Source organism: Misgurnus anguillicaudatus, unplaced genomic scaffold, assembly GCF_027580225.2.
Source record: "Misgurnus anguillicaudatus unplaced genomic scaffold, ASM2758022v2 HiC_scaffold_34, whole genome shotgun sequence".
NCBI lineage: Eukaryota > Metazoa > Chordata > Actinopteri > Cypriniformes > Cobitidae > Misgurnus > Misgurnus anguillicaudatus.
Window position 1 is genome coordinate 182,178 of NW_027395284.1, and position 24,678 is coordinate 206,855.

General features: G+C 40.3%; 1 protein-coding gene across 1 annotated transcript; it reads right to left on the minus strand.

Moving 5' to 3' along the window:
- Window positions 1–847: 847 nt before the first annotated feature.
- LOC141363322 (ephrin type-A receptor 3-like) lies at window positions 848–21,332 on the minus strand. The gene is made up of 5 exons (XM_073865958.1): window positions 21,138–21,332; window positions 7,798–7,862; window positions 5,507–6,176; window positions 2,546–2,679; window positions 848–1,018 (listed from the first exon to the last, which is right to left on the minus strand). Exons 1-5 carry the CDS (start codon window positions 21,223–21,225, stop codon window positions 848–850), a joined length of 1,128 nt encoding a protein of 375 aa, XP_073722059.1. The 5' UTR covers window positions 21,226–21,332.
- Between the last annotated feature and the right edge of the window lie 3,346 nt (window positions 21,333–24,678).

Consider the following 24,678-nt stretch of genomic DNA (forward strand, 5'->3'; position numbering starts at 1 on the left):
GGTCAGCCCGGGGTCCCTCCGGAACTGGACCCTCAGACTTTGCCTCACGGGGCCTTCTTTCATCCCCAGGAGGAACTGGTCGCGTAACAAAGCTTCTCCATCTCCTAGCCCATGGTCGCGTCGGGCTTGCAGGCGAGTGAACTGCTCCCGCAGCCTGAGGGCGAAAGCTCGAATCGGTTGTCGGGGGCCTTGTTTGCAATTAAAAAATTGTGAGCGGAGGACAGCTACGGGGGTATGGTCACCATATTGTTCAGCAAGGAACTGGAACACAGTCTGGGCGGTGGCTCTGATCGCTTCGGGGGCGGCTTGTACCTCTCGCCGTGCTTCTCCTTCGAGGGAGTTTAACACAAATTGGAGCCGCTGGGCGGCGCTAAGGCCCTGCAGGTCGGACAAGTACTCCAGCTGGGCCTTCCATTCGGTCAGGCGTACCTCCGACTCGGCTCCTCCATATCTCTGGACCCATGGACTGCCCATGATAACAGGTGTGGCACGGGGTGGGGCTGCTGGCCCCGCGTTGTCAGTCATTGGGTGACCTTGGTTACTCAACTCGAGGTGGGACCCTGCCGACTACGCCAAAATCTGTCACCACTAGGGGCTGGCTGTGTTTGACTAAGCCACGCCCCTTTTTAACTCCCACCTCGAGGAGGTCCCCAAAGCCGACCCAATGAGCAGACAAACACGGAGACAGGTGAGTAAAATTTAAAACAAGCTTTATTGAATTTTTAAATACTTAAAAGGACTGGGGAAATTGGGGAAGGGAAATTTAAAACTAATGGCTTCTTCTACTCCCTCCAGGGGACTACAGCCACGGGGACAGGGATAGAAACAACAGGGGTGCCAACCACCATCAACGGGGGCAAGGGGGAAACGTCAGGCTTCCGCCTGGACCCTGCTGGCCGTGGCGCCCTCCTTCTTCTCTCCTGGAGGCAGACAATTTCTGGTGTGGCTGGTAGGGATCTTTCCCACTGTTCGTACCCAATGGCTCACTCTCGCCTTCTTCTCTCTCCACAGGCGGCCACTAGGACGACAAAGACACTGTTACTGACTTTGAAAGGGGTCTCACCGGCTCTCTGCTTACAGCTTCCTGGGTAAGTATCACGTTCACCGTCGGTTCCTCTATAATTCACCCTCGTTTTCCTCTCTCTCTCCACAGGTGATCGCTAAGACACAGAGACACTGTTATTGGCCTTTGAATGGTTCTCACCAGCTCCGCTGCTTACAGCTTCTGGGTAAGTATCACGCTCACAGTCGGCTCTTCACTGGTTCACTCTCGTTTCCCTCTCTCTCTCCACAGGTGATCGCTAAGACACAGAGACACTGTTATTGGCCTTTGAATGGTTCTCACCAGCTCCGCTGCTTACAGCTTCTGGGTAAGTATCGCGTTCACAGTCGGCTCTTCACTGATTCACTCTCGTTTCCCTCTCTCTCTCCACAGGTGATCGCTAGGACACAGAAACACTGTTATTGGTCTTTGGATGTTTCTCACCAGCTCCGCTGCTTACAGCTCTCTGAGTAAGTATCACGTTCACAGTCGGCTCTTTACTGGCTCTTGCTCTCGTTTTCCTCTCTCTCTCCACAGGTGATCGCTAGGACACAGAAACACTGTTATTGGTCTTTGAATGTTTCTCACCAGCTCCGCTGCTTACAGCTCTCTGGGTAAGTATCACGTTCACAGTCGGCTCTTTACTGGCTCTTGCTCTCGTTTTCCTCTCTCTCTCCACAGGTGATCGCTAGGACACAGAAACACTGTTATTGGTCTTTGAATGTTTCTCACCAGCTCCGCTGCTTACAGCTCTCTGGGTAAGTATCACGTTCACAGTCGGCTCTTTACTGGCTCTTACTCTCGTTTTCCTCTCTCTCTCCACAGGTGATCGCTAGGACACAGAAACACTATTATTGGTCTTTGAATGGTTCTCACCAGCTCCGCTGCTTACAGCTCTCTGGGTAGGTATCACGTTCACAGTCGGCTCTTTACTGACTCTCTCTCTCTCGTTTTCCTCTCTCTCTCCACAGGTGATCGCTCGGACACAGAAACACTGTTATTGGTCTTTGAATGTTTCTCACCAGCTCCGCTGCTTACAGCTCTCTGGGTAAGTTTCGCGTTCACAGTCGGCTCTTTACTGTTGGTCAGCAGGGGGGCGAAGGTCACACACCACCTCGCCGGGTCGAACGCTACCCTATTCCCACTGTCCGTAGGCCGATCGAATCCCGGATAGGGGCGCCCTTTCGTAGAGACCACGGGGGCAGCAGACCCGTTCGCCTCCAACTCTGCGACAATACAACACAGGTAAGCTTACACCACAAATGCTTTTAAGATGTTACTCACAGTCGTTTCTTCCGTAGGTCAGCAGGGGGGCGAAGGCCACACACCACCTCGCCGGGTCGAGCGCTGCCCTATCCCCACTGCCCGTAGGCTGATCGAATCCCAGGTAGGGGCGCCCTTTCGTAGAGACCACGGGGGTAGGGGACCCGTTCGCCTCCAACTCTGCGACAATGCAAACACCAGATAAGCTCACACCACCAATGCTTCTAATATAATACTCACAGTCCTCCACAGCTCTTGGCCTGCGTCTCTTCCTACTCGTAGAACAGCACACCGTGTATAATAGCAATGAGGTCTACGGTCGTTGGCCCCTCCGTCCTCCTTCCAGGGGAGAGAATGGATGGTGCGGGGTTTCTCTGACAAGACACACAGCAACCCACAGCAAATGCACAGCACCACTCTAACGTGAAAAAGCTTATGATATGTAAAATCTCACTCACCACACTACAAGTGCAACACCACAAGGGAAACGCCCGGTCTCTTCCACTGTGCTTGGGGCTAACGTAGAGGCGATGACAAAACGACCAGACCAAAGTCGCGTCGCGGTGGCTGTATGAAATGGATGCTCCTAGCGGCTCGCCCACCACGCTAATGATAGGGGTAGGGCCGCCTTCCTAATCCTGGAGGATTCCAACGAATCCCACAATGCAAGTTTCTGCTAGTTATACTACACCACGGGCATACTCACAGCGGATAGCCTTTGTGTACGTTGTGCGATGCGATCGAATCGCTTCTCGCTTTATTCCTTCCAAATTACTAGTTGGACCGGAGTTCCTTCTCCACCCGTAGGGTTGTTTCTTAAATCCAGCCGGTCCACCGTAACTGCAACAAGAGAAAAGGGAAGAGAGAGAGATATATCCAGTCACCACGTCTAATAATGAGCACAGCTCCGTTCCTCAGCACACACTTCGACCTCCAACTGTCATCTAACTGTGCTTTTTGTACTTCTCCTTACACTCCCGTTATCCAATTACCCGGCGATCTCGTCAACTAGGCACAGCTGTGCTCAATCCGCTGATTACAGCCTTCGCAAAACTGCCGGATGTCCGGTGTTTCCATTTTTCCGGTCGGGGCGGAAACATCCGGGCGGAACCAACTTCTTCGATTTTTTGGTTCCGCCCTGAAAAGTCGTCACCTCGTGACACAAATAGAAACATAAAACCCAGTCCTTATTAAAAAAGAAAACATTGAATATATTGAATCCCATATTGGGTAAATATATAGCATAAAAAGTGATTTATAAGCTTTTTTAGGCTGGTCATTTTTGACTGGGAACACAAAAGGTGTTATAGGGTTCTGAACACAACCTGAGGGTTAAATAACTTTAATTCATATTGTTTACTCATTGCCTCCTCGTTTTAAGCGGGGAACTGGCTTATCTGCTGCTCAGAAGCTGCTTGCATAATATTTGCAAAGTCTATGAATCGGATGTATACACAAAAGGCTAATATTTTAACAAAAAAAATGTTGGCTTGTAAATAGTTTGAAAACGGTATTAGACGAATAATTAAGTTGCTAATGCTAACCATTACTAGGCTTATTTCTCTTTAAGTTACCTGATCACTTCTGTTTGTCCTCTTGAAAATAAATCTGTGAGTTTGGCACATTTGGCAGCATCCTCCTCCAAAGGCTTTTTTCTTCAACCTGTTTTTTTACGCCCTCCTCCTCTCAGACGCGTTTTGTTACGGTAGCGCCGGCCCAGCCTACCGGAGAAAAGTTTAGGAAAAGACGTGCTATGGACCGAACCAACTCTATGGGAGGGGAGGGGAAAACTCCTTCACATGGTACAACCCATGCAGAGGCTGCGCGCTGCAGTGTCAATGCGAAACGTGTGAAGTGTCATTTAATAGAAGAAGATAGACTCACTAACGTGACAAATGTAAAAAAAAAAAAACTCGACCGGCCCAAAAGTGAAGCGGCCCACCGGGAATTCTCCCGGTTCTCCCGATTACCCACTCCGGGCCTGAAGAAAGAAAGAACAGAAAGAGAGCAAGACAGGGAGAGAGAACAAACAGAAAGGACAAAATAACGAAAGAAGAACAGAATACAAAGGAAGAAATTAAGAAAAAATAAAGAATGTCGGCTTAAGACAGGGAGAGAGAGAGAGAATGAACAGAAAGAACAAAATAACGAAAGAAAGGCAGAATAGAGAGATGGAAAGAACAGACAGACATAAAGAAAGAAAGAACAGAAAGAGGACAAGACAGGGAAAATGAACAAACGCAAACGACAAAATAACGAAAGAAGGATAGAACAGAACAGAAGCAAGGAAGAAAGTAAAAAATTATGCAAGATTGAAAGATGAAAACACAGACAGACAGACAGACAGACAGAAAGAAAGAATAGAAAGAGAGCAAGACATGGAGAAAGAGCAAACAGGAATAACAAAAGAAGGAATGAAAAGAAAAGAACAGAACAGAACAAAACAAAGTAAGGAAGGATGGATGGAAGGAAGGAAGACTTATAAACTGCTAGTTTTGAAAACACTGCTTTCCAAACACTGACCTGAATTCAGCTGTATATGTAATTCTCTTCTATGTAATGTGTAAAGACTATTAATGTTGTTTTTCACAGAATCTAAAAGCTCTCACAGTATGAAAACTCCAGCATTTCCAGAACCCACCGCGAGGCCGCAAGGTGAAAACAGGCCAAATGCTTCTCTAAGTAATTTCACATGGCAGGGTGCTGTTTCATACAGAGCTGCCGAAGCCAATCAGCAATGAATGTGTTTGTGAGCTCATTTAAAATGAATCAGTCTCTCACTTCAGTCTTTACTATGAACGTATTATTTGCCCAACAATTCGGCTTTAACAAATCAGTTAAAATGATTCACTGTGACACACACAGACATCAAGTTAAGAAGGATTATCAAAACCGCCATAGCCTAATTAACAGATAACATCATTGACATTATCTGAACAACTCTATCAGCCGTGGTCCAGACCAGTGAGCATGAATCCAACCCCCATCTCTTCTAACGCTACCCCTGATCTACACTTCCACCCACTAGAAAACAGTCCAGAATGGATGTATGAATATTTAAAAGCTCAGACCTAAGATGGCATGACTAAGTTCTTCAAATAGAGTGAAGAAATAAAAAACGTTCCGAAATGAAAGGACAACATGTGTAAACACAAAATGTTGATTTTTAAAGAAATGTTTTAAGGAAGAAAAAACGCTTACGTTGGCAGTGACCGTCTACCTCCTCGAAGCCTGGACGGCAGACGCAGCGGCCGATGGGCACCAGCCAACCTCCGTCAGCGCTGCAGAACATCCGTGGTGCCTCCAGTTCTTCTGCATCCTGCACGCAAGCACCACGCACCTCCACCAACGCTGAATCTCCACCCGTCACCGTGTCTGGAAACCGTGCTAAATTGAGAACAGCTAATGGACATCGCTTGTAAAAGACTCGCACTGACACCAGAGCAATGCAAGCGCCCAAGTCCTGGAAAGCAAGGTACAAGCCCTTCTTGTTGAGACCGCTGATGTCCCGCACTTCCGTGTTTAGTTTCATGACACGATCCCCGACATCGGTCTGCGTGAAGCTCTCGTCGGCCGCGATAGTGTCGATCTTGACGTACTGGCTCTCGCGTATGTGCCGCAAAGGAGCTGTGACAGCGTTGTTGGATTCGTGGTAGTAGACGTTGAAGGTCTCCTTACAAGTTCCAGGAACTCCTGGCAAGCTATTGCAGTCGCGTAGAGTAAACTTGATCTCCACGTACACGCGTTGGGCCCCCTCGCGTTGTATCAGGCCGGTGCGTAACCAGTTGTTCTGATTGGCCTCCATTACATTGCACACCTGGTACGTCCTCATAGGTATGTTGCGCTCGTCCATAACACTTATCTCCTCCCACTGGCAGACACACAGATAACAAAATGATCAATATAAAGAAAAAAATGTATCCAAATGCTCATGTGTACTTACAGGCTTTCACAATACGAAAAAAAATGACAGCTGAGTGATAAAGTACATTACGGCGTAATTTAGCTGTCATCTAGAGAGAAGTGAGTCTGACAGGCAACCAGCCTGAAGTTATAAACTCATTAGTGTCGGATGTTTAGTACTCAAATACACCCTGTCTTGTTGGTGCAGTGAAATTCATATAATTGTGCTTGGATATGTCAGCTGTTTTAGCATAAGTGGTTTAAAACCAACGAAGGCTAAAGAAAACCTTACCCACAGCTTTCGTTCAAGGCAGAAACTTTGTAATCGTAATATTTTACTGCGCACAAATCTTACGTTTCACAGAATCTTGCAACATGCATGTTGCCAGATGTGTGCATGTTTCAGTTTTAGCAGTGCCACATTATAAACATCACTGTTCCGGCTAAGTGCTCGTAATCTAAGTGTGACTACTTGTGCCAAGGCCACCATTACAATCCATCTTCATCTTGTTGAAATGGATTGCAATGAATGAAATGAAAGTGTGTGATGATGGACCAACTCCCACAGAGGAGACCGGAGACGAAAGCTGATCGTTACGCAGCGGGTTGGCAAAGCTGTTTGAGCGACTCTTGCAGGCCCCAGCAGGAACCTTTGAAGAGTCAAGGCACTAAAAACTCACAAAGCAGAGCTGTAGGCCGGTCAAGGTCAAGGACAGTTAAGTGAGGAGAAGATCAGATACTATACTCAATGAAAGTCAGGGGTAGTGGTTAAAGATCTAAACTGGTAATTAAAAGGTTGTAGGTGCAAAACCCACACAGGAGGCCCATGAGTGGACCCTGTTGTACTGCAGCCTTTAGAAAGCCACTTAACTTCAGGACTAAATGAATCTATGCCAATTAGGGCTGTCAAAAGATTAATCGTGATTAATCGCATACAAAATAAAAGTTTGTATAATATATTTCTGTGTAAAAATAACTAAATAAATAAATTAATAATAATAATAATAATAATAATAATAATTATACATTTATATACATAATTTATTTATAAATAATTACACACAGTGGACATGCATATATTATGCAAAAACAAACCTTTATTTTGTATGCGATTAATCGCGATTAATCTTGTGACAGCCCTAAATTGCCAATATATAGGATACAATAAGGTTATATACACACACATTACACAGTATAATATTACGTTTATATTTTATTTAATGTTTTGTCAAAAGTGTTGCTTTTATAATACAGTTAAGTCTGAAAAGTGTCTGATCAGATTAGGCTACAGTAAATCCAAAACCAGCCTAATAACTCACAGCTTAAGGTTAAAAAGTATTATTTGACTAGATGTTTAAGCAACCTGGAAAATATTTAGCATTTTATGCTCTCTTACCAGGATCCAAACTGAAATCCTGGGACAGTGACTTCCTTACTAGATTGATTCCTTAACATTTTGGCAAACGAGCACTGAGAGAAAAGCCTGGGGCGGCTGGCACAAGAATAGAGGTCTTAATCGTTTGCTGTTTTTTTGGATGCCCAATCTGTTTGTCAAGGCAGAGTAAAGACTGAGTTTGACAGGTACTCACCCCCTCTGGAGGATACGCTTCCCAACCCAGATCACCTGGGGCGGACATCGAGTCAAGCAAAGTAACTGTAAAATAAAAAGTAAAAGATGAAGTTATTCAAAGTCATAGTGCTCGTTGCAGTGGCACTAAACACAATAAGAATAATGGTTTGGGTTTTTTAAACAACAATGGGAAATGAATCAGTTCTTTCAAGTGTATATCGTTCAAGGCACTTTTGATATGTAAATAGGTTTTCTTGCCCTTATACTCCTGTTTAATATGCATTTAATAAGCATACAACTGTTTGCAAGCCATTCGCATATGCATATTAAAAAACTAATTACACTTCAACAAAATTTCCCAAACATGGTTTCTGTTACTGTTGTTATTTCTTAATATCATGTAAATGTGTTAAGTTTCTTATAAGTTTGGTTTAAGTTAATAGATGGTATATCTCAGGGGTTCTCAAAGTATGGACTCCGGTTCGGATCCGGACCTGAAGGGAACTTGATCCGGACCCGCGTCCACTTCATATTACAAGTGCATTAATTTCTATGTGATTGATTAAATGTGTGCATTTGCTACTTAAAAAATGCATATTAAATTTGTAAACCATTCGTTTAGTTTTTTTCTTTTTAGATTTAAGAGTATTCATGGTCCGAAAATAAAACGAGTTATTAAAAAAATTCCTGTGTGAAGCTGTAGCCATCACACCCAGATACAGCTACTTCATGTACTACGCCGGTTTTGAAATCACTGTGGATTTGAGTCGTTTAAAACATGCATTTGAAAAAGCAACACTCATCAAACATAATCATCATATTCTTTATTATCATGAAAATACCTGAAAAATTTGAAGAATAGCAATATAAATATATCCTTAAGCCATTCCTGGAGCTGCGTGTGTATGGTTCTTCGTCTGCAGCGCATATTGAGTATCTGCACGAGATCGCCCTCTGATTTTGGATGTAGCGGCATTTCATCGTAATTCATTGAGAAGCATAAGCATCATCAGCCAATTTATAGTTCACCCATAATTTAGGTCAGTGTCATTTGCCACGGTTTATGCATCTGATGAAAAACCATTTCTCTAATTTAGTTGCTCTGTATTTTGCACCTGGTTACCTTTGGCATACTTCTTGTGTTTCATGTTTAAATGAATTTTTACTTTAAATGCAAAATACACTTGTTATGAATGGACTTTTATAGAAAATACTTTTTTCTAAACAATTTGTGTTGATTTGTTATATAAACAAATAATTTATATAAAGTTATTACCATGCTTGACAATTTTTTCCAGACATATGAAAATGATGAAAATTCAGATTTGGACCTTTGAATGTAAACTTTGAGAACCCGTATATCTCGACTGCTTTTGTCTGTTAGTGATTAAGGAAAACAAGAAAATGGGCGGGGTCTTGATGCCACGTCTCCACCTCACGATCACTACTGCGCAGACTCTGGCTCCACATGATGTCATCGGCACAAGATGTCAGTGGATATTTTGGCTTATTTTTTTCATTGGAAGTGAAAACATGCTGTCTATCGTATTTATTGGCTCAACCAATAGCATGAGTTTAGACTATCTATTTATTCAACCAATGGTGGACAGAAACCTTTTTTTAGTAAAAGTAATTTCATATGCAATTCCACTTACAAATTACACTCTTAAATGTGCTTTTAAAACAGGTCTAAATTCAGCTTTGATCATTACAAACACGTGACTGACAGCTCCAGCAATCTTTTGGAAATCTGTTCTCACATCAATTTTTCTCACATTTTTTCTGAGTTTGATGCGGCTATTTATAACCGTCTTTCGATCTCCCAGTGGTCGTAGCCTGAACTTCCCACTTTGAGCTCCGTTCCAAACCAATTACAGCCCTGGCAACCCGGGTGATTAATTCTTAATCACATCCAAACCTCAGATGTTCCTCCTCTTTCACGCTGAATATCAATCTCTCCCTCTCCTGGCACATGTGTGTGCCCCTTTTGTGACAATTTTGGAAGAAAGGGGAAGGAAAACTGAAAAATCAAAGACCATCTGGATCCAAATTTTAATTAAAACTGACTGTCAATGGGCTTGTGTGACATACAAACAGTCGGCATTTTTTTCAAACCGCTATTTGATGTTTGGTTGATGGGAAACGGGGCTTGTGTTTGGTTTTATGGGTCGAATATGTAGCAATTGAGCCAGTTTGATGACTTGACACTCTGGAGGAAAAACCAAACAGTTTGTAGAGTCGAAGCAGGATATTACTTCTTAACTGAATACAGATTATGATGCCATTAACCGCTGGTGCATGTGTGGCTGTTTTTTGATGAAGGGGTAAAGCCCAACAGGCCAATATATCATTACACACGATCTGGAAATCATTTTCCCTAGACAGATTTAATAAAACAAACAAATTTATACAGCTCCATGCCACAGCCTATTTATTTAAACAGCAGGTAACATTTAATTCACAGCGAGGCAAAATTTATTGTGCTGAAAACATAGTTGCGTGGAACGCATTTTTTAAGAGCTGGCATTGCTGTCCCAGCATGTGTGACATTGTATGCTTATCACAAGCAACTGGTCTGCTACAATGTCTTAAATAACAAATTTTTGCTAGCCAACTGGTAACATTAGCATAAACCAGACTGGACAGGCATGAAAATTCGGGCTGGTCTAAGCTGGTCTTTTTAGCAGGGGAAGTGAATCAACGCCTGTATAGATTTAGCTCTCTAGAGATCTGACACCTGAAGAAAAGGATTGATAAAATGGTCGAGTCTACTTCTCTCTCTCTCTTATACAGATACACACAGAAAGCCTTTATATTCTTTGTCATCCAAAATATAAAAGATTCCTTTAATCTACCTGCCAAAAAGAGAAAGGGGACAGAAAGAGAGAGAGAGAGTGAGGACAGAGCGAGAGTGTGTTTCACAAACCTGGAGTTACTTAATGGAGGATATAATCAAATCAGAGCCAACATTCAATTTAGTGGTCGGCCAGTACGTTTAATAAAAAAAATATTCTGATGGTTTGTTTGCCACCACACCTGAGTATACAGTAATAGGCTTTTGCAACACCGTTATGTTTGCTATGACAGCAGCTGGTTGAAAAGCGGAGAGGCCGGGGTCTTTTCTTCATCATTAGCTCTCAGCTGTGCAGCTCTGGATGCTGGAGATCGAATCCCCTCGGGTGACAACGAGAACTCAACACCTCAAGGGAAAAGTTGAGATTTACCATTAACACCAGGAATAGTGCAGCGGTCAGCAATCACCTCCGACATAAACACCGGACGCAGGGTGAGCAAGAATAAAAAATGGAGGGGGTCAAGAAAGAGAGAGGCGATGGATAGATAAGCAGCTGGGAAATCGTCCTGAGGGATTAGGAGAGGACAATGAGGTCACTCTCACCCACATATAGCCACTGTTAAGCTCAAGTATCACCTCTTTAAGCAGAAAATCTGTTCAGGAAGCATATGGGGAAAGAATGATTGATTTCACATTTGAATTTCTAATGGCAAATTAATCAGATACTATTTTTAACTCATCAGAACCTTGCAGGCAGAAAGTACATTTGGATAGCACTTCTCATACTATTGCCTTCCTAAGAAAAATCGCTTTTTTGTTTTTGTATCACTTAATAAAAGCATCTGCTAAATGTAAAATAATAAATGTATAATAATAATTCTTTTGTATTAAAGGGCACATTTCACAAGACTTTTTTACGATGTCAAATAAATCTTTGGTGTCCCCAGAGTACATATGTAGCTCAAAATACCATATAGATAATTTTGTTAAAATGTTAATGTTAAAATTGTATGTCCTTTTAAATGCAAATGAGTTGATCTCTGCACTAAATGGCAGTGCTGTGGCTGGATAGTGCAGATTAAGGGGCGGTATTATCCCCTTCTGACATCACAAGGGGAGCCAAATTTCAATTACCTATTTTTTCACATGCTTGTAGTGAATGGTCAATCAAAACTAAGTTACTAAGTTGTTGTTTTTTCGCATCTTCTAGGTTGATAGAAGATCTGGGGACCCAATCATAGCACTTAAACATGGAAAAAGTGTGATTTTCATGATATGTCTCCTTTAAAATCAAAATTTAAACCTGCTTTCACCTTTGATTTACACCAAAAAATAAAGCATGGTAAATATATTATGTGTATTTTAATCAGGTTATTAGAGATTTAAAGTTAGGGTGTGTCATCTATGTGTCTGTAAAGACATTTAAACAAATTGCAAAATTGCTGATTTTTTACGCCGTGTTTACACTCTTTGCACACTGTCAGAAAAAAAATTATCCACACTCGTCACTGGGCGTACACCTTTGCACCAAAAGAGTTCATATTAGTACCTCAGGAGGTACTGTCCTTACATATTGGTACCAAACAGTGCACATTAGTTCCTCAAATGTACATATTAGCAGTGTTGGGGAAAGTTACTTTTAAAAGTAATGCATTACAATATTAAGTTACTCCCCAAAAAAGTAACTAATTGCGTTACTTAGTTACTTTTAATGGAAAGTAATGCTTACATTACTTTCAAGTTACTTTTGCGTTACTTTTTCTTACTTTGCAGGTGTTTTATGACTGAAAAGTTCTGAATTCAGAAATTGCATATTTCCATCGCAAAAATGTCAAGCTTTGGTCTGCCATCTCCATTTCTGACTGAAACTGTTCACGCATATAGTGTGTAATTCTACATTAATACGTTCAGTTTAATGTAGTACCTTGTTTTTACATCTAATTTATTAAACTGAAAAGTAACTCGCATTACTTTTAAAAAAAAGTAACTCAAATTTTAATGTGTACATTTATAAAGTAATGCGTTACTTTACTCGTTACTTCAGAAAAGCAATATTATTAAAGCTCACGTAACACACGCTGTTTCTGCATTTCTGATATTAATCTGGAGTACCTATGGAGTAGTATGACATCCTTTATATCTCTGAAGAGTCTTTAGTTTAATCAGATTTATAAAAAAAAGATTAGCTTTACGAATCTTTCCGATAACGTACGAAAAAATGCAGAAGGAGGAGTTATAACACGGGAGGAGCGAGTACGAGTCATACAACACTATACAACACTGTTTTAACTTATGATTCACTACATGTTCGTGTCATTTATATAATATACACGCGCCTATTTCCAACATAAGACAGAAGTCTTACTTACCACGTGTAACTCGTCATGACCCGGTTCTGAAAATCCAGCGCATCAAACACACACGCAAAACTCCGCTGCTAATCCGGATAATAAACTATATCCATTGTTTCCATAAGGCTGGATGTCTTCTCCTTACATCCAAAAACACACTTCTTGTTGTGCCATTGTTGACTTTTGAAATTAAACAAGGCTGAGTGGCGTGATAAGCTGTTAGCAAGCTCTAGCGTCTCCCGCTGACTGACGGCTGGGCGGGGTTTTCCGGGGGAAGTTTTCCGGCGGAAGCCCATATAAAGAAGTGATACGTATCGAAAACCCCTGAAACGTCAGTTAGAACCGTAATCGAAAAAAAATAGCCGAAACTTGTACGAACCCTGGCGAAGTGCATTCGGCACAGAAATACTCTGAAACACGCCCAACTGCATTTTTGACACTTTGCCTACGTTTAGCATGAGGAAACAACTCTATAACTGTGTTAATAAGTCAGAATGCTTGAAATACCATTAAACCCCCCCTTTAAGTATTGCATGTTACTTGTAATGCGTTACCCTCAACACTGCATATTAGTACCAAATGTATACACATCTGTACCTTAACAGGGGCCCAGTAACAGCTTGGGACAAATTTTTATTTTTTACCATTATTTCAAACGACAAATTGCTTACTTATAGTTGTCTTGGCATATTAAGGTGAACTAGGAAAAAGTACTCAACATTTACTCATTTACCAGACACTTTTATGCAAAATGACTTAGAAAAAAAGCAACATCACAAGCAATTTACCAAACAGCAATTATTAAACATCAAAAATTACACACTTCAGTCTTCTACTAAGTTTCCTGAATATCAGATTTCTTACAGTTCAAATAAAAAGACAAGATTGCTTACACAGAGCCTGCCAAGCCATTACAATTTTCACTGTATCTAATCCAAGCACAGAAAAAGCAAATCTATTGAAAGAGATTGGTATCGTACAGCTCTCCTGGCAGAAGTGGGCATATCTGATATGCAGTCAGCAGGTCCTGTCAGTCACTGCTTGTGTGAGTCTCTACAGAGAGGCCGATAAAATACCTTATATTCGGTCTCAACAGGTCACAGAGATCCAGTCCGTCCTGCACAACCTTCACAGTCATATACTCATGTCCAAATAAGAGACCGCCCATACTATACTAGCTTGACAGCTCTTACTGATCTAATCTCCACTGACGACTCAATGAAGATGTTCTTGCGAGTTTCAAACATTCAAGGATGTTCTAGGAAAATCTGGGTTATAGTAGTTTCGGCCTCCAAGCATACAAATGGAGATTAATGAGCAGGAGAGTTTACTGACAAGAAGTTATGACCTACAGTTCAGAAGCTGGAGGGACCGTGCAGAGCTAAAGAACAGTCATGTTCTTCTGTAGCTACAACCAACAGATAATTACATCTTACCTCCAGACATTTAAAATATTTCCAGATAATACCCAAACAGCAGAAGACTCCGGACTGGATCCGCGCCAAAGTCAGCAGTTCCAGTGCGGGTCCGGAGTCGTCTGCTGTCTGGGTAACCTCAGTTGCGGAAAATGGTGCCACAGCAACTCAGAAGAAAGAATAGATACACTCAAAGCAGACATTTTACATGACAAAATAAAAAAATTGCATCTCATAAAGTTTCTATCATGTGCACACCAAAGCTAGCATGTTATTAGTAAGATGTAACTGGGAATATAAATTTGTGGGAGCATCCAAAACACTTTTTTTTAAGGGACACTCCACTTTTTTTAAGCTAATTTTCCAGTTCCCCTAAAGTTTTCGAATCCATTCAGCTGATCTCTCTGGGTCTGGCGCTAGCACTTTTAGCATAGCTTAGCACAATCCATTGAATCTGTTTAGTCCATTAGCATCGTGCCTAAAACAATAACCTAAGAGTTTTGATATTTTCGTATTTAAAATTTGACTCTTCTGTAGTTACATCGTAAAAATTACGCAGCAGCCGAAAATAGTCCCCTTAGGAACTTTCAGTGGCAGGGGACTATTTTCAGGCGCTGCGTAATATCATTGCGCCTCCTACAGCCATGTTACGGCAGCAAAGTCCTTGATTATTATGCCAGAATGAGAGTATAGTTCCTAGCCATATTGGCCTAGCAAATCGCAACTTTTAATTTTCTGTCGATCTTAGTACACGATGTAACTACAGAAGAGTCAAGTTTTAAATAGGAAAAATATCTAAACTCTTTGGTTATTTTTTTAAGCGTGATGCTAATGGTCTATTCAGATTCTATGGATTGTGCTAAGCTATGCTAAAAGTGCTAGCGCCAGACCCGGAGATCAACTGAATGGATTCCAAAACGGTAAGAATCAAATGTTTAACTCTAGGGGAGCTTGGAAAATGAGCGTATTTCCAAAAAAGTGGAGCGTCCCTTAAAGGTGAAGCGTGTAATTTTTCCACCACCAATTACTCAGGTTCACATCATTGGTTGAATCAATATTACTGTGTCCGGTTGGTTCCAACACTTATTCAATATTCTGACAGTACCCCTATAAGAGTCACAGTATTTATAATTTCTTCAAACACAGAAAAACAATCGCATCCATCACCTTTACCCAGCAACCACATCAGCTTGCGAATTAGGCCATGGACCCCAGGGCCATTTCGCAACCTAACAACGTGTGTAATGTGTCAGACACGAATGACGGGCCACGCCGAGGTCTGTTTAATGATGAGAGCTGTAAACAGGTTACTGGCAGAAAGGGCATGAAATCATGACCCGTGTGGGTTAGTTAGCAAAGGACAGCATGAAAGACACTTGGGATGCCTCATTAGAAGCACAGACCACACCTGCTGCATGTATGTCTGCGCAGTCACCCAGTAGTCGAGCTTCACAAGCATTGTAATGATCTACAAGATCTCAAGAGGTTTTGCAACAGGTAACAGCAACACAACAGTAGTCATAAATACGGAGATTAAACAGGGTCGCATTGGTAAAGAATGACCTTTGCGGCTGTTCTTCCTAACAGAAATTTTTTAAACAATAATTCTCAACACATAATGCTTTCTGGGCATAAAAGCTTGGCATTATATGCGTGAACCAACAATCAAATTCTTAATAGGTCTCTAAGCAATTAAACCCCACGTTAACTATATGCAGGGGTCCGATCCAATAAAACCTCCCAGGAATCAGAGTGGCCAAGCCGCAAACCCCCATGAGAGAAGACCACCGGCGATAAGCACAGCGCTGTTAATGAGATGTGCACAACAAAATTCACACCATCTCATACATTAGACCGCATTAAGGCTAAGTATCGGGCCAGCAGCATGAACAGAGAGCATGTTAATGAAGGTGAAGCACAATAATAACAGATCAAAGCTGTCTGCGGCTAAAAGGGCATTGTGAACACGTCCATGCCGGGGATCCGTTTTTTTAATCACGTCTTATTACCTGACAGAGATGAAGCATCTTAAAAGTAAACACGTAAAACCTTCATACAAAAGGGCGGCTGATAAAACATGATGCCTTGTGACCCGCTGATGGAAAGGTGAGATATCTACTTAAATCGATCCTCTACTTCCGACTGAGGCATTAGTTTGACATGGAGATTTAGATAATGGAGGAAAAATGTACTTTGGGTATTGAAAAGAATCTGACGGTTATGCAAAATAGGTATGCAAATGGCAGGTTAGATAAATAAAATTGAAAGGTAACAAGGAACATTTCTCCAGGCGCAGGGATTAACAAAATATGAGAAAAAAATTATCCCTACTGTAGCTGTCACTGGGGGTACTCTTTGAAAAAATCTGGGTTATTTTCAGCCCAGCATTGGGTCAAAAAGGGATAAGCCCAACAGCTGGGTTGTAATTGAACCCATGTTGGGTAAACAAAATGCTGGGTTGTTTTAACCTATTGTTGGGTCAAATATAAATATTTTCTGGGTTAATTTCAGCCCAGCTGCTGGGCTCGTCTCTTTTTTGACCCAATGGTGGGCTGAAAATAACCCAGTTTTTTAGACTGCAATAAGTACCATTAGGTACATGTATATATGAAGAGTTTGGTTCCAAAACGCGATAAACACCTTTTTTATAGTAACCGCCAAAATCAGTATTTGTATCTGGTCAGTATTTAAAAGTAAATTCTTCATTTTACGCAAAATCCGATATCCGCCGTGTTATTATGTTATTTTCCCAAAACACGATAAACGCCAGTCCTCCTTCTCTGCAGAATGCAATAAATCTGCTCAACAAATCACAGCGCACCATTCCACGCATTGTAAACAACAATGGCGGTGCGTTGAATACACACAGAATCCTAGTTTTCCTCACCTACTTTGTACTTCGTGATCAACAAACTAACAAAAATAAAATAATACTTTGATGGCATGGCATTGATAAACCTGTGGTGATTTTATGTGGTGGGGAAGAAACGTAAGCCATTAAAATCGAATAATTAACGTGAGAGGCACTCGGGCGAAGAAAAATTGTCGGTTGTTGCTTGTTCAATGCTTCCACATTGACCCCGGCGGATCTTATGAAAAACTTTCCATTATTTTACTTAAAGTCAACAAAAATCGAGCAGGACCAAAACATTTTACAGCTGATCGCTGTCAAAAAAGTTCAACGACAACGTCTCAAGGATAACAGCAACAATGACATTGTTATTAATATGTGGTAAGTGTTGTGATTAACGCCATTAATGTTTCATTTTTTTAATCAGTGTATACCACTGGTCAACTGAATTAATATAACATGGCAAAGATGAATGCACATTTATATATTGATTCAATAGATTTATAGCATTTTGATTCATTTTGGTACCATTTTGTCCTCAGAGATTATATGAACTCTTTAGGTGTAAAAGCATACTTTTTTTTACAGGGGGAGGTACCCTTTTAAATCCGAAAAAAAGCATTACAGAATAAAACATCAGGTTTGCAAAACTTAGTAGCACAAAAGCAAAATCAAAGCACTCAAAACCTTTATTCTAAAAATGACATTTCATCCCACACATCTCATCCCACCTCATGTCATGAGCCATCTGAAGAGATGGATAACTCCACTTGCATTTGCACAGGTATTGCCTTTTGAGTTAAACAACATACGGTACAGCGTATATTTTACATATTCAACCTAAGCACCACTCTTTATCACATTGGTAAAAGTCAAAGCTTACCCAACATACAGTAAGACACATACAGAATATTAAACACACATCTCTCCTTTTTGAAAATAACCCTTTAACATGTACTTACTCTACTCAACACGTTCATGCAAAGCTTGCATGGTGGGAAGCAGAAATGCTGTGTTGAGTATTAGAAGTAAATTTCTATTTAACATATTTTAATGGCTCGAATGCGCTGAAAAAGATCAAATATATATGAATCGTGTTGCAAATAGCAGAAAACAATAATATTGGTAAGGAATAATTGATGACGGATGTTGAATTATTCGAAAATAATGCACACGCAAGGTGGTAATGCGCCATGACGCAAAACAATTTTTCCACAATTATTCCGCTTATACCACGGTTACCACAAACATTGCTCTGGTGCCAATTAAGACTTTTAACAGGTAGGGTGTGTGGTTTACAGAAAAATAATCAACACCCATTGAACATTTCTCAGCCAATCTGAATAAAGCATTCAAAAGCCCTGTGGTATAATATACACCATATACATCTAGCAGATTTCTTATTGTACCTTTTACAACTAAAGACACCAGACAACCATCTAAAGACTGAAATATCCACGTTTTAAACCTTCTTCAACTAACAAGAAGGAAAAATAGCTCATTCCATCAGAAAACAAAACCAAGGCCACAGGTTACACTAATCTACAGACTTCATTAACCCTTAAACAAGACACATGCAAATTCAGACTTCTCTCTATTTCGGTAGCTATAAGGAACGGAGCAGGAACGTGAGGCAGAGGCTTTGAGTGCAGCTGAATGAAACATAAAAAGTGTTTTTTCTCATGCTAATTTCTCTGCCGGAGTGCCAGGCAGGGAAACAAAAGCAGATGAGAAACCGTCACTAAATGCAGTAGGAACGCACACAATGAAGGCGCTAATGAGGGGAACCTTAGTGCTAACTAGCAAAACACGAGGGCAGCTGAAGGTGCTTATTAAACAGATAAAAAATTTTAAACAGCCCAAATTCTTAATGCTGAATGCCAGGCATATATATAATTAATTATTATATATAATTATACAAGTAATTATACCTTAAAAGAGCTGGAATTAATCATTTATTGCATTTATAACACATTGAAGCTTTTAATACAAATGCTTTTATGACACTTCAATATACAGTTACATTCATGCAACAGAGATACAATTTTATCCAAAGTAACTTTTTGATTAAAATAATTTCATAAGACTTTTTATTAGTATGTGATTTCTGGGAATTGAACCTACTTTGCATTGCTCCCATAGCATGCATTGTAAATAGCATGTAAAATATTCACCTCACTGTTATGTTACTTTCAGATAAATATGATCATTTAAAGCCAAAGTTTTTATATTAAGCTTATTTTTTATTAGCTTAATCACAGCCTCCCAAATGTCTCCTCAGGATACAGGAATCCATAAAGATACAGCCAAGAATCTTTTTTGCAAATGTAGTCTTTTTGGGATGTGAAGGAAAATCATGCTTTTGGCTATTAAATAAGTGTCAACACATTTCTGCAACATCTTGGTCTTTATGATATCCCGAGGGGTGTAAATATCCAAGCATTGCAGTAATGTAACCCAAGAGCAGAAAATACGCTGTCGGTCATTTGGAATCGGAATGGAAAACCAATGTGGGCATTAGCATTAAACATGTGCTTATCTGAGATGATGTCTTTAAGTTCGGCCAGAGGAAAGAAATCAAACATATGTCGATATAGGAGATCTTTAACAGCGTTATAGAAAATGCTTACAAGGCACAAAAACGCTAGACCAAGAAGTTAATAAACAATGTGCAGACACTCATACATAAATATTAACTTGTACACCAACAGTCACATAACCTGTAGTGAAAATAACCTCAGGGATACCACCAGCTGGTGTTTATGGGAAGTGCATATAACATATGGAAGCGCAATCCCAGTTACACTTGTACATAAACCAAACCCCAACCTCTGTGAAACCAGGACTTTTGACTTTTTTCTTTACCCGCAGACATCCTCACTAAATACTCTATACAAAATCCCATCAGACATTCTGCCTAAATGTGTATTAAATCCACCATTGAATAGTCCTTTTGACAACAGCACAATACATGACTTAATCCTAATCTCGAAACAATGTGAAGTAAACCCATATTAATCCAGTGAGGTTAATTTATTGTCTGATATTTGAGGGCTTACTTTGTGTTTCTAAAATTCAGTCATCCTGTAAATTTAATCTTATAAAGTCAGGTGCCATGTCAATCATAAATTTGCTGTATTATTGCATCTGATGTCATGACATAACATTCCAAAACCTTTACTGTCCCTGACCTATTCATTTCACCGGTCACTTCTTTAGAAGAAAATAAAGATTATAATTGCTCATATAAATGATTTCCCTCAGTTTAATAATGTGTTTCTATATGTTTGAATATGAAGTCTTTTGGGGAGTTTTGATCTTTTATAGTTCATTGTTTATTAAGCATTTTGGGTGTCATATGCATTTGTCATTATGGGTCTCCAAAACGACTCGCAAACCTTAACCCACTCAACACTAGTACACTTGCTTACAAATAAAGCTTGTTTTATGTCCTGAAACTACTTAAAGCCTCATTTAAGTTAAAAGTTTTTGCATATTTAATTATTACAAACATACATTGAGTGTTTTCAGCACTTGCGTCCTTGACAAACTCCCTAAACTGAGGTCAAGAACAGTTTTTCCCCAGTAAAAAACTCCTGTTTTTACTAATTTCAACTCGTAGATTTCAATTTCAGCAATGAAGATACAAATTATTGAATTATTTACAATGCAAAGGAATTGTAAAATCGTTACAGCACAACAAAAACAAACAGAAGATCTCCATGAGCATGTTGAATTCAGTTTCGTGTTTAATTGATAAATGTTTAAATCTAACTCTAAAACATATAATTTACTTAAAGAATTCAGTTTTATAGACAAACGCACATGTTGTCAAACCCATTAATAGATTCCTCATATCCCACAGCAATCCACGCGCGTTCCGTACAGCGTACGCATCCAAAGCATAGGCTACTATATCTATATGACAGCGAATGTTATACAGCTTACCTTCATTATCCGGATAATTCCTTAAAGCTTGACCCAAAACCAATAAGTGAAGATGAATAAAAAATGAATAAATCCTAACGAGACCCATATTCAAGCTGCTTTGCGCACCCGCATCCCTGTGCGTAAACTTGGGCTGGAGAGCCGGAGAGCGCGCTGGAGAGGAGCGATGAAACAGCGCGACTACGAGCACGAGAGTCAGATACTGAAGTGAGTGAGTGAGAGAGCTGATCTGTGTCCATGCACGATTGATGAAGGGGGCGTCACGCGTGTGCAAGCATGCGTGTGCATGCGTGTGTCAAGGCTGTGCGCGCGCGCAGCCGTGCCTCAGGGGTGCAAATGTAAATAAGCAGACTTGTAGTCGTAGTAGCAGTCTAGGTTATTTTAAAATTGTTGAATTTTTATGCATAAAGGCTGGTGGTGATTAATAGTTTAAAGGGATAGTTAAGTACAAAAAATGTTTTTATATTGTTTATAGCCTACCTGCATGGCTTTAATTTATACGTAGATTAATAATATCACATATGGGCTAATGATGCGTAAAGAGATGCATACTTTTTATGAAACAAGTGGCTCTTTTCATCCTTAAATTTTCTTTATGCATTCATTTTAAAAAAGATGTTAAATGTTTCTGTGAACCCATATCTTTTAAATCAGGGCCTTAAACCAGAAGGTTAAAGGTTCAAGACCTGTATATAGAGCACATCATATTAAGCCTTTCATATGGCACTCAACCCCAGGCTGCTTCAGGTGGATTGTCCCGTTGACTGTTCATTATTGGCTTTTTGCATCGATTCCCAGTGTACCGCATTATAGTGGCTTAAGAGCCTTTTGTTTTCCTCAACCTGTGTGTAGACTAGCAGTCGGTTGAATGTTTCAGTTTGCTTTAGTGTATGAGTTAAGTGCAATTTTTCTGCACCAGTGAAGACCTTGGATTACATCACCCGTTGTCAGGTACAATTACTTGTGCTCAACTGGATCGGAGAGGTGGGTCAAAGTCACATGGTGCTACATTCACCTCACTCCGCCAGACAGGAAGTCGCGTTACGGACACAGGAACACAAACTGAACAAACACAACAGGCCCCATTAAACCAAACCCCAATGTTTGGTATTTGAAGATGAAGGTCAAATCAATACTCTTACTGCGTTTGAAAAAAGGCCACCATTTTTCCCCTTTGCCAGCTGGTCCTCCCCACGCAAGAGCTCACATAAACCGTGTCACCTACCAAAAAGTGACATTACATTTCACATGTCTGAATGTGGTGGCAGGGAGTGTAAATGAGATGTCTCTACTGTGTAAGCCGCCTCCAACAATGGCTGACAGACAATCAGGCACACTGCCTGGGGTGTGTGAAGAAGTGTGGAGGGGTGTTTGTGATGGCTTGCCTGTACACACAAGAGCTGAAATAAAAATGCAGCAAGGCTCAGTACGTTTTTCCTCCATCTTTTTGTCTGTATTTGTCTCTCTGTCTTTCTCTTTATATATCACATCTCTGGTGACAGGACATCTTCGGGGAATATCTGCCCGCTCTGTGCATGCAGTAACCGACATAAGTAAAAGTGAATAATTTATAAGGATATACATTTTAATGCAAGAAATGGAAAGCTTCCTACACCTTTATATTTTCCTTTTGCTTGAATCTTAACGGCAAAAAAGGAAAATGCTGTCATTATTTACTCACCCTAATGTCATTTCAAGGACTTTCTCTCTTTCATGGGACACAAAAGCACAATTGTTGATAAATATAGGGGCGGTTTCCCGTACAGGGATTAGCTTAAGCCAGGACTAGACCTGAGTTTAATTGGGAAATATAACTAGTTTTAACAAACATGCGTTACTAAAAACATTACTTATGTGCATTTTGAGGCAAAACAAAGGGCACTGATGTATTTTAAGATATGTCAGTGCAAGTTGTTTTAAGTTTGGACAGCTGTTACATTTGTTTTAGTCTAGGACTAGTCTAATCCTTGTCCTGGAAACCGCCCCATAATGTCTCCTATGCAATCACATAAATAGGAAGTTTTAAAGAGCACCTATTTCATTGCTAACAAACAACGTTATTTGTGTATTTGGTATAATACAATGTGTTAGTGTGGTTTATGGTTCAAAAAACACAATATTTTCCACATACCGTACATTCAGGGGCGGAGTGCGACCAAAAAATCTACCGGGAAATTTCGTATACCACCGGCCCTCCGTGGTAAAAAAAAAGGTCTTGTAATTGTAGTAAAACTACGGTAATACAAATCGTAATCAATCTGCAAAAAAAACTAAAACATTTTCATAATAATAATAAAATCATCAAATCATGGATAATTTTCCTAAATGAGTAACTATACAAAATGATACCAGTTTGAAAGACGGAGATGCGCACCTGTCAATCAGCTATTACATAACAGAGCGAGACCAGAGATGAACTTGCTCATAAATGGGAGTAATATGGAATACTTTCTTTACATCTTTGAAAAACTGTAAGAATTTGTCCTTTAAATATCATTTTTGTCATATAAAGTTTTGAGAGATAATAATGTTTTTTCCACTGCTATTGCTCATTTATTTTAACGTGTTTGGCACATTTACCTCAGAGTTTATTTCAGTTATTTTGCTGTTTTTCCGGTAATAATAATACATGCCAATCCTGCTTCCTTGTCTTTTTATTCATTTCATTATGCTGTTATATGTAATATGAAAATCACATAGTAGGAAATATATAATGTGATATTGCAAAGTTACCCTTCTTATTTTTATTTATTATATAGCCATATGGAGACAAACATTTGCAAATGTGCTGATTTGATCCATTCATGTACTGACCACAAAGCTAGAGATTTTAAACATCCTTAATCCACACTTACTATCAAATAGTCTATCTGCTAGATGGATCAATCCGACCGCATATGTACTCCAATAAACAGGCATTCGGTGGCACGGCTTTTTACATCAAAGGCCGACAGGCTATGCCATTTGGGGAGCGCCGTTCAGTGATCCCCTTATATTTTTAAAAATCCTAAACATGGTTGGACCTGTCAAACAGGTTGAGCACTTTTATGTTGAGCAAAGAGGCTGCACAGTTTGACCAGCGGGAAGCGGTCGCACATCAAGCCGCCAGACGGGTTGCTATAACTCGCAATGTATAACTATTATCAGACCGACCCTTGCAGCCTCAAAACACTACCGGCCCACCGGGAAATGTCCCGACTCTCCCGATGGCCACTCTCCCACTGCGTACATTTATGTAGCTACAGATTTCAATCTCTTACTGAAACGCACAGATTTTAAAAGCTCTGTGTGCCTGATTGGCCAGTTAATCTGTACGTTGTAATTGGCCTGAATATCTCTGACGTCAGCCGGAAATGTGACATTTCTTACAGCCCAGTCTCACGAAATTACGTACCTATAGGAACGTAATTTTTATATTATTTTTCGTGATACTGCCACGAATTTCCGTGTTTTTTCATGATCGTATCACGAAATTCTGTTTATGTGTCATTGTCATGTATTGGTTACTCAACTGTTTTTCCTATTTCCTTCGATTTAGGGT

What these genes read in the sequence shown, in the direction of transcription:
- LOC141363322 (XM_073865958.1), bottom strand. Translation starts at nt 21,225, where the DNA reads ATGGGTCTCGTTAGGATTTATTCATTTTTTATTCATCTTCACTTATTG. An exon ending in GGTAGACGGTCACTGCCAAC is followed by an intron (nt 2,680 to 5,506) that starts GTAAGCGTTTTT and finishes GTGTCTTGTCAG; the next exon opens with AGAAACCCCGCACCATCCAT. An exon ending in GCCAAGAGCTGTGGAGGACT is followed by an intron (nt 1,019 to 2,545) that starts GTGAGTATTATA and finishes TTGTCGTCCTAG; the next exon opens with TGGCCGCCTGTGGAGAGAGA.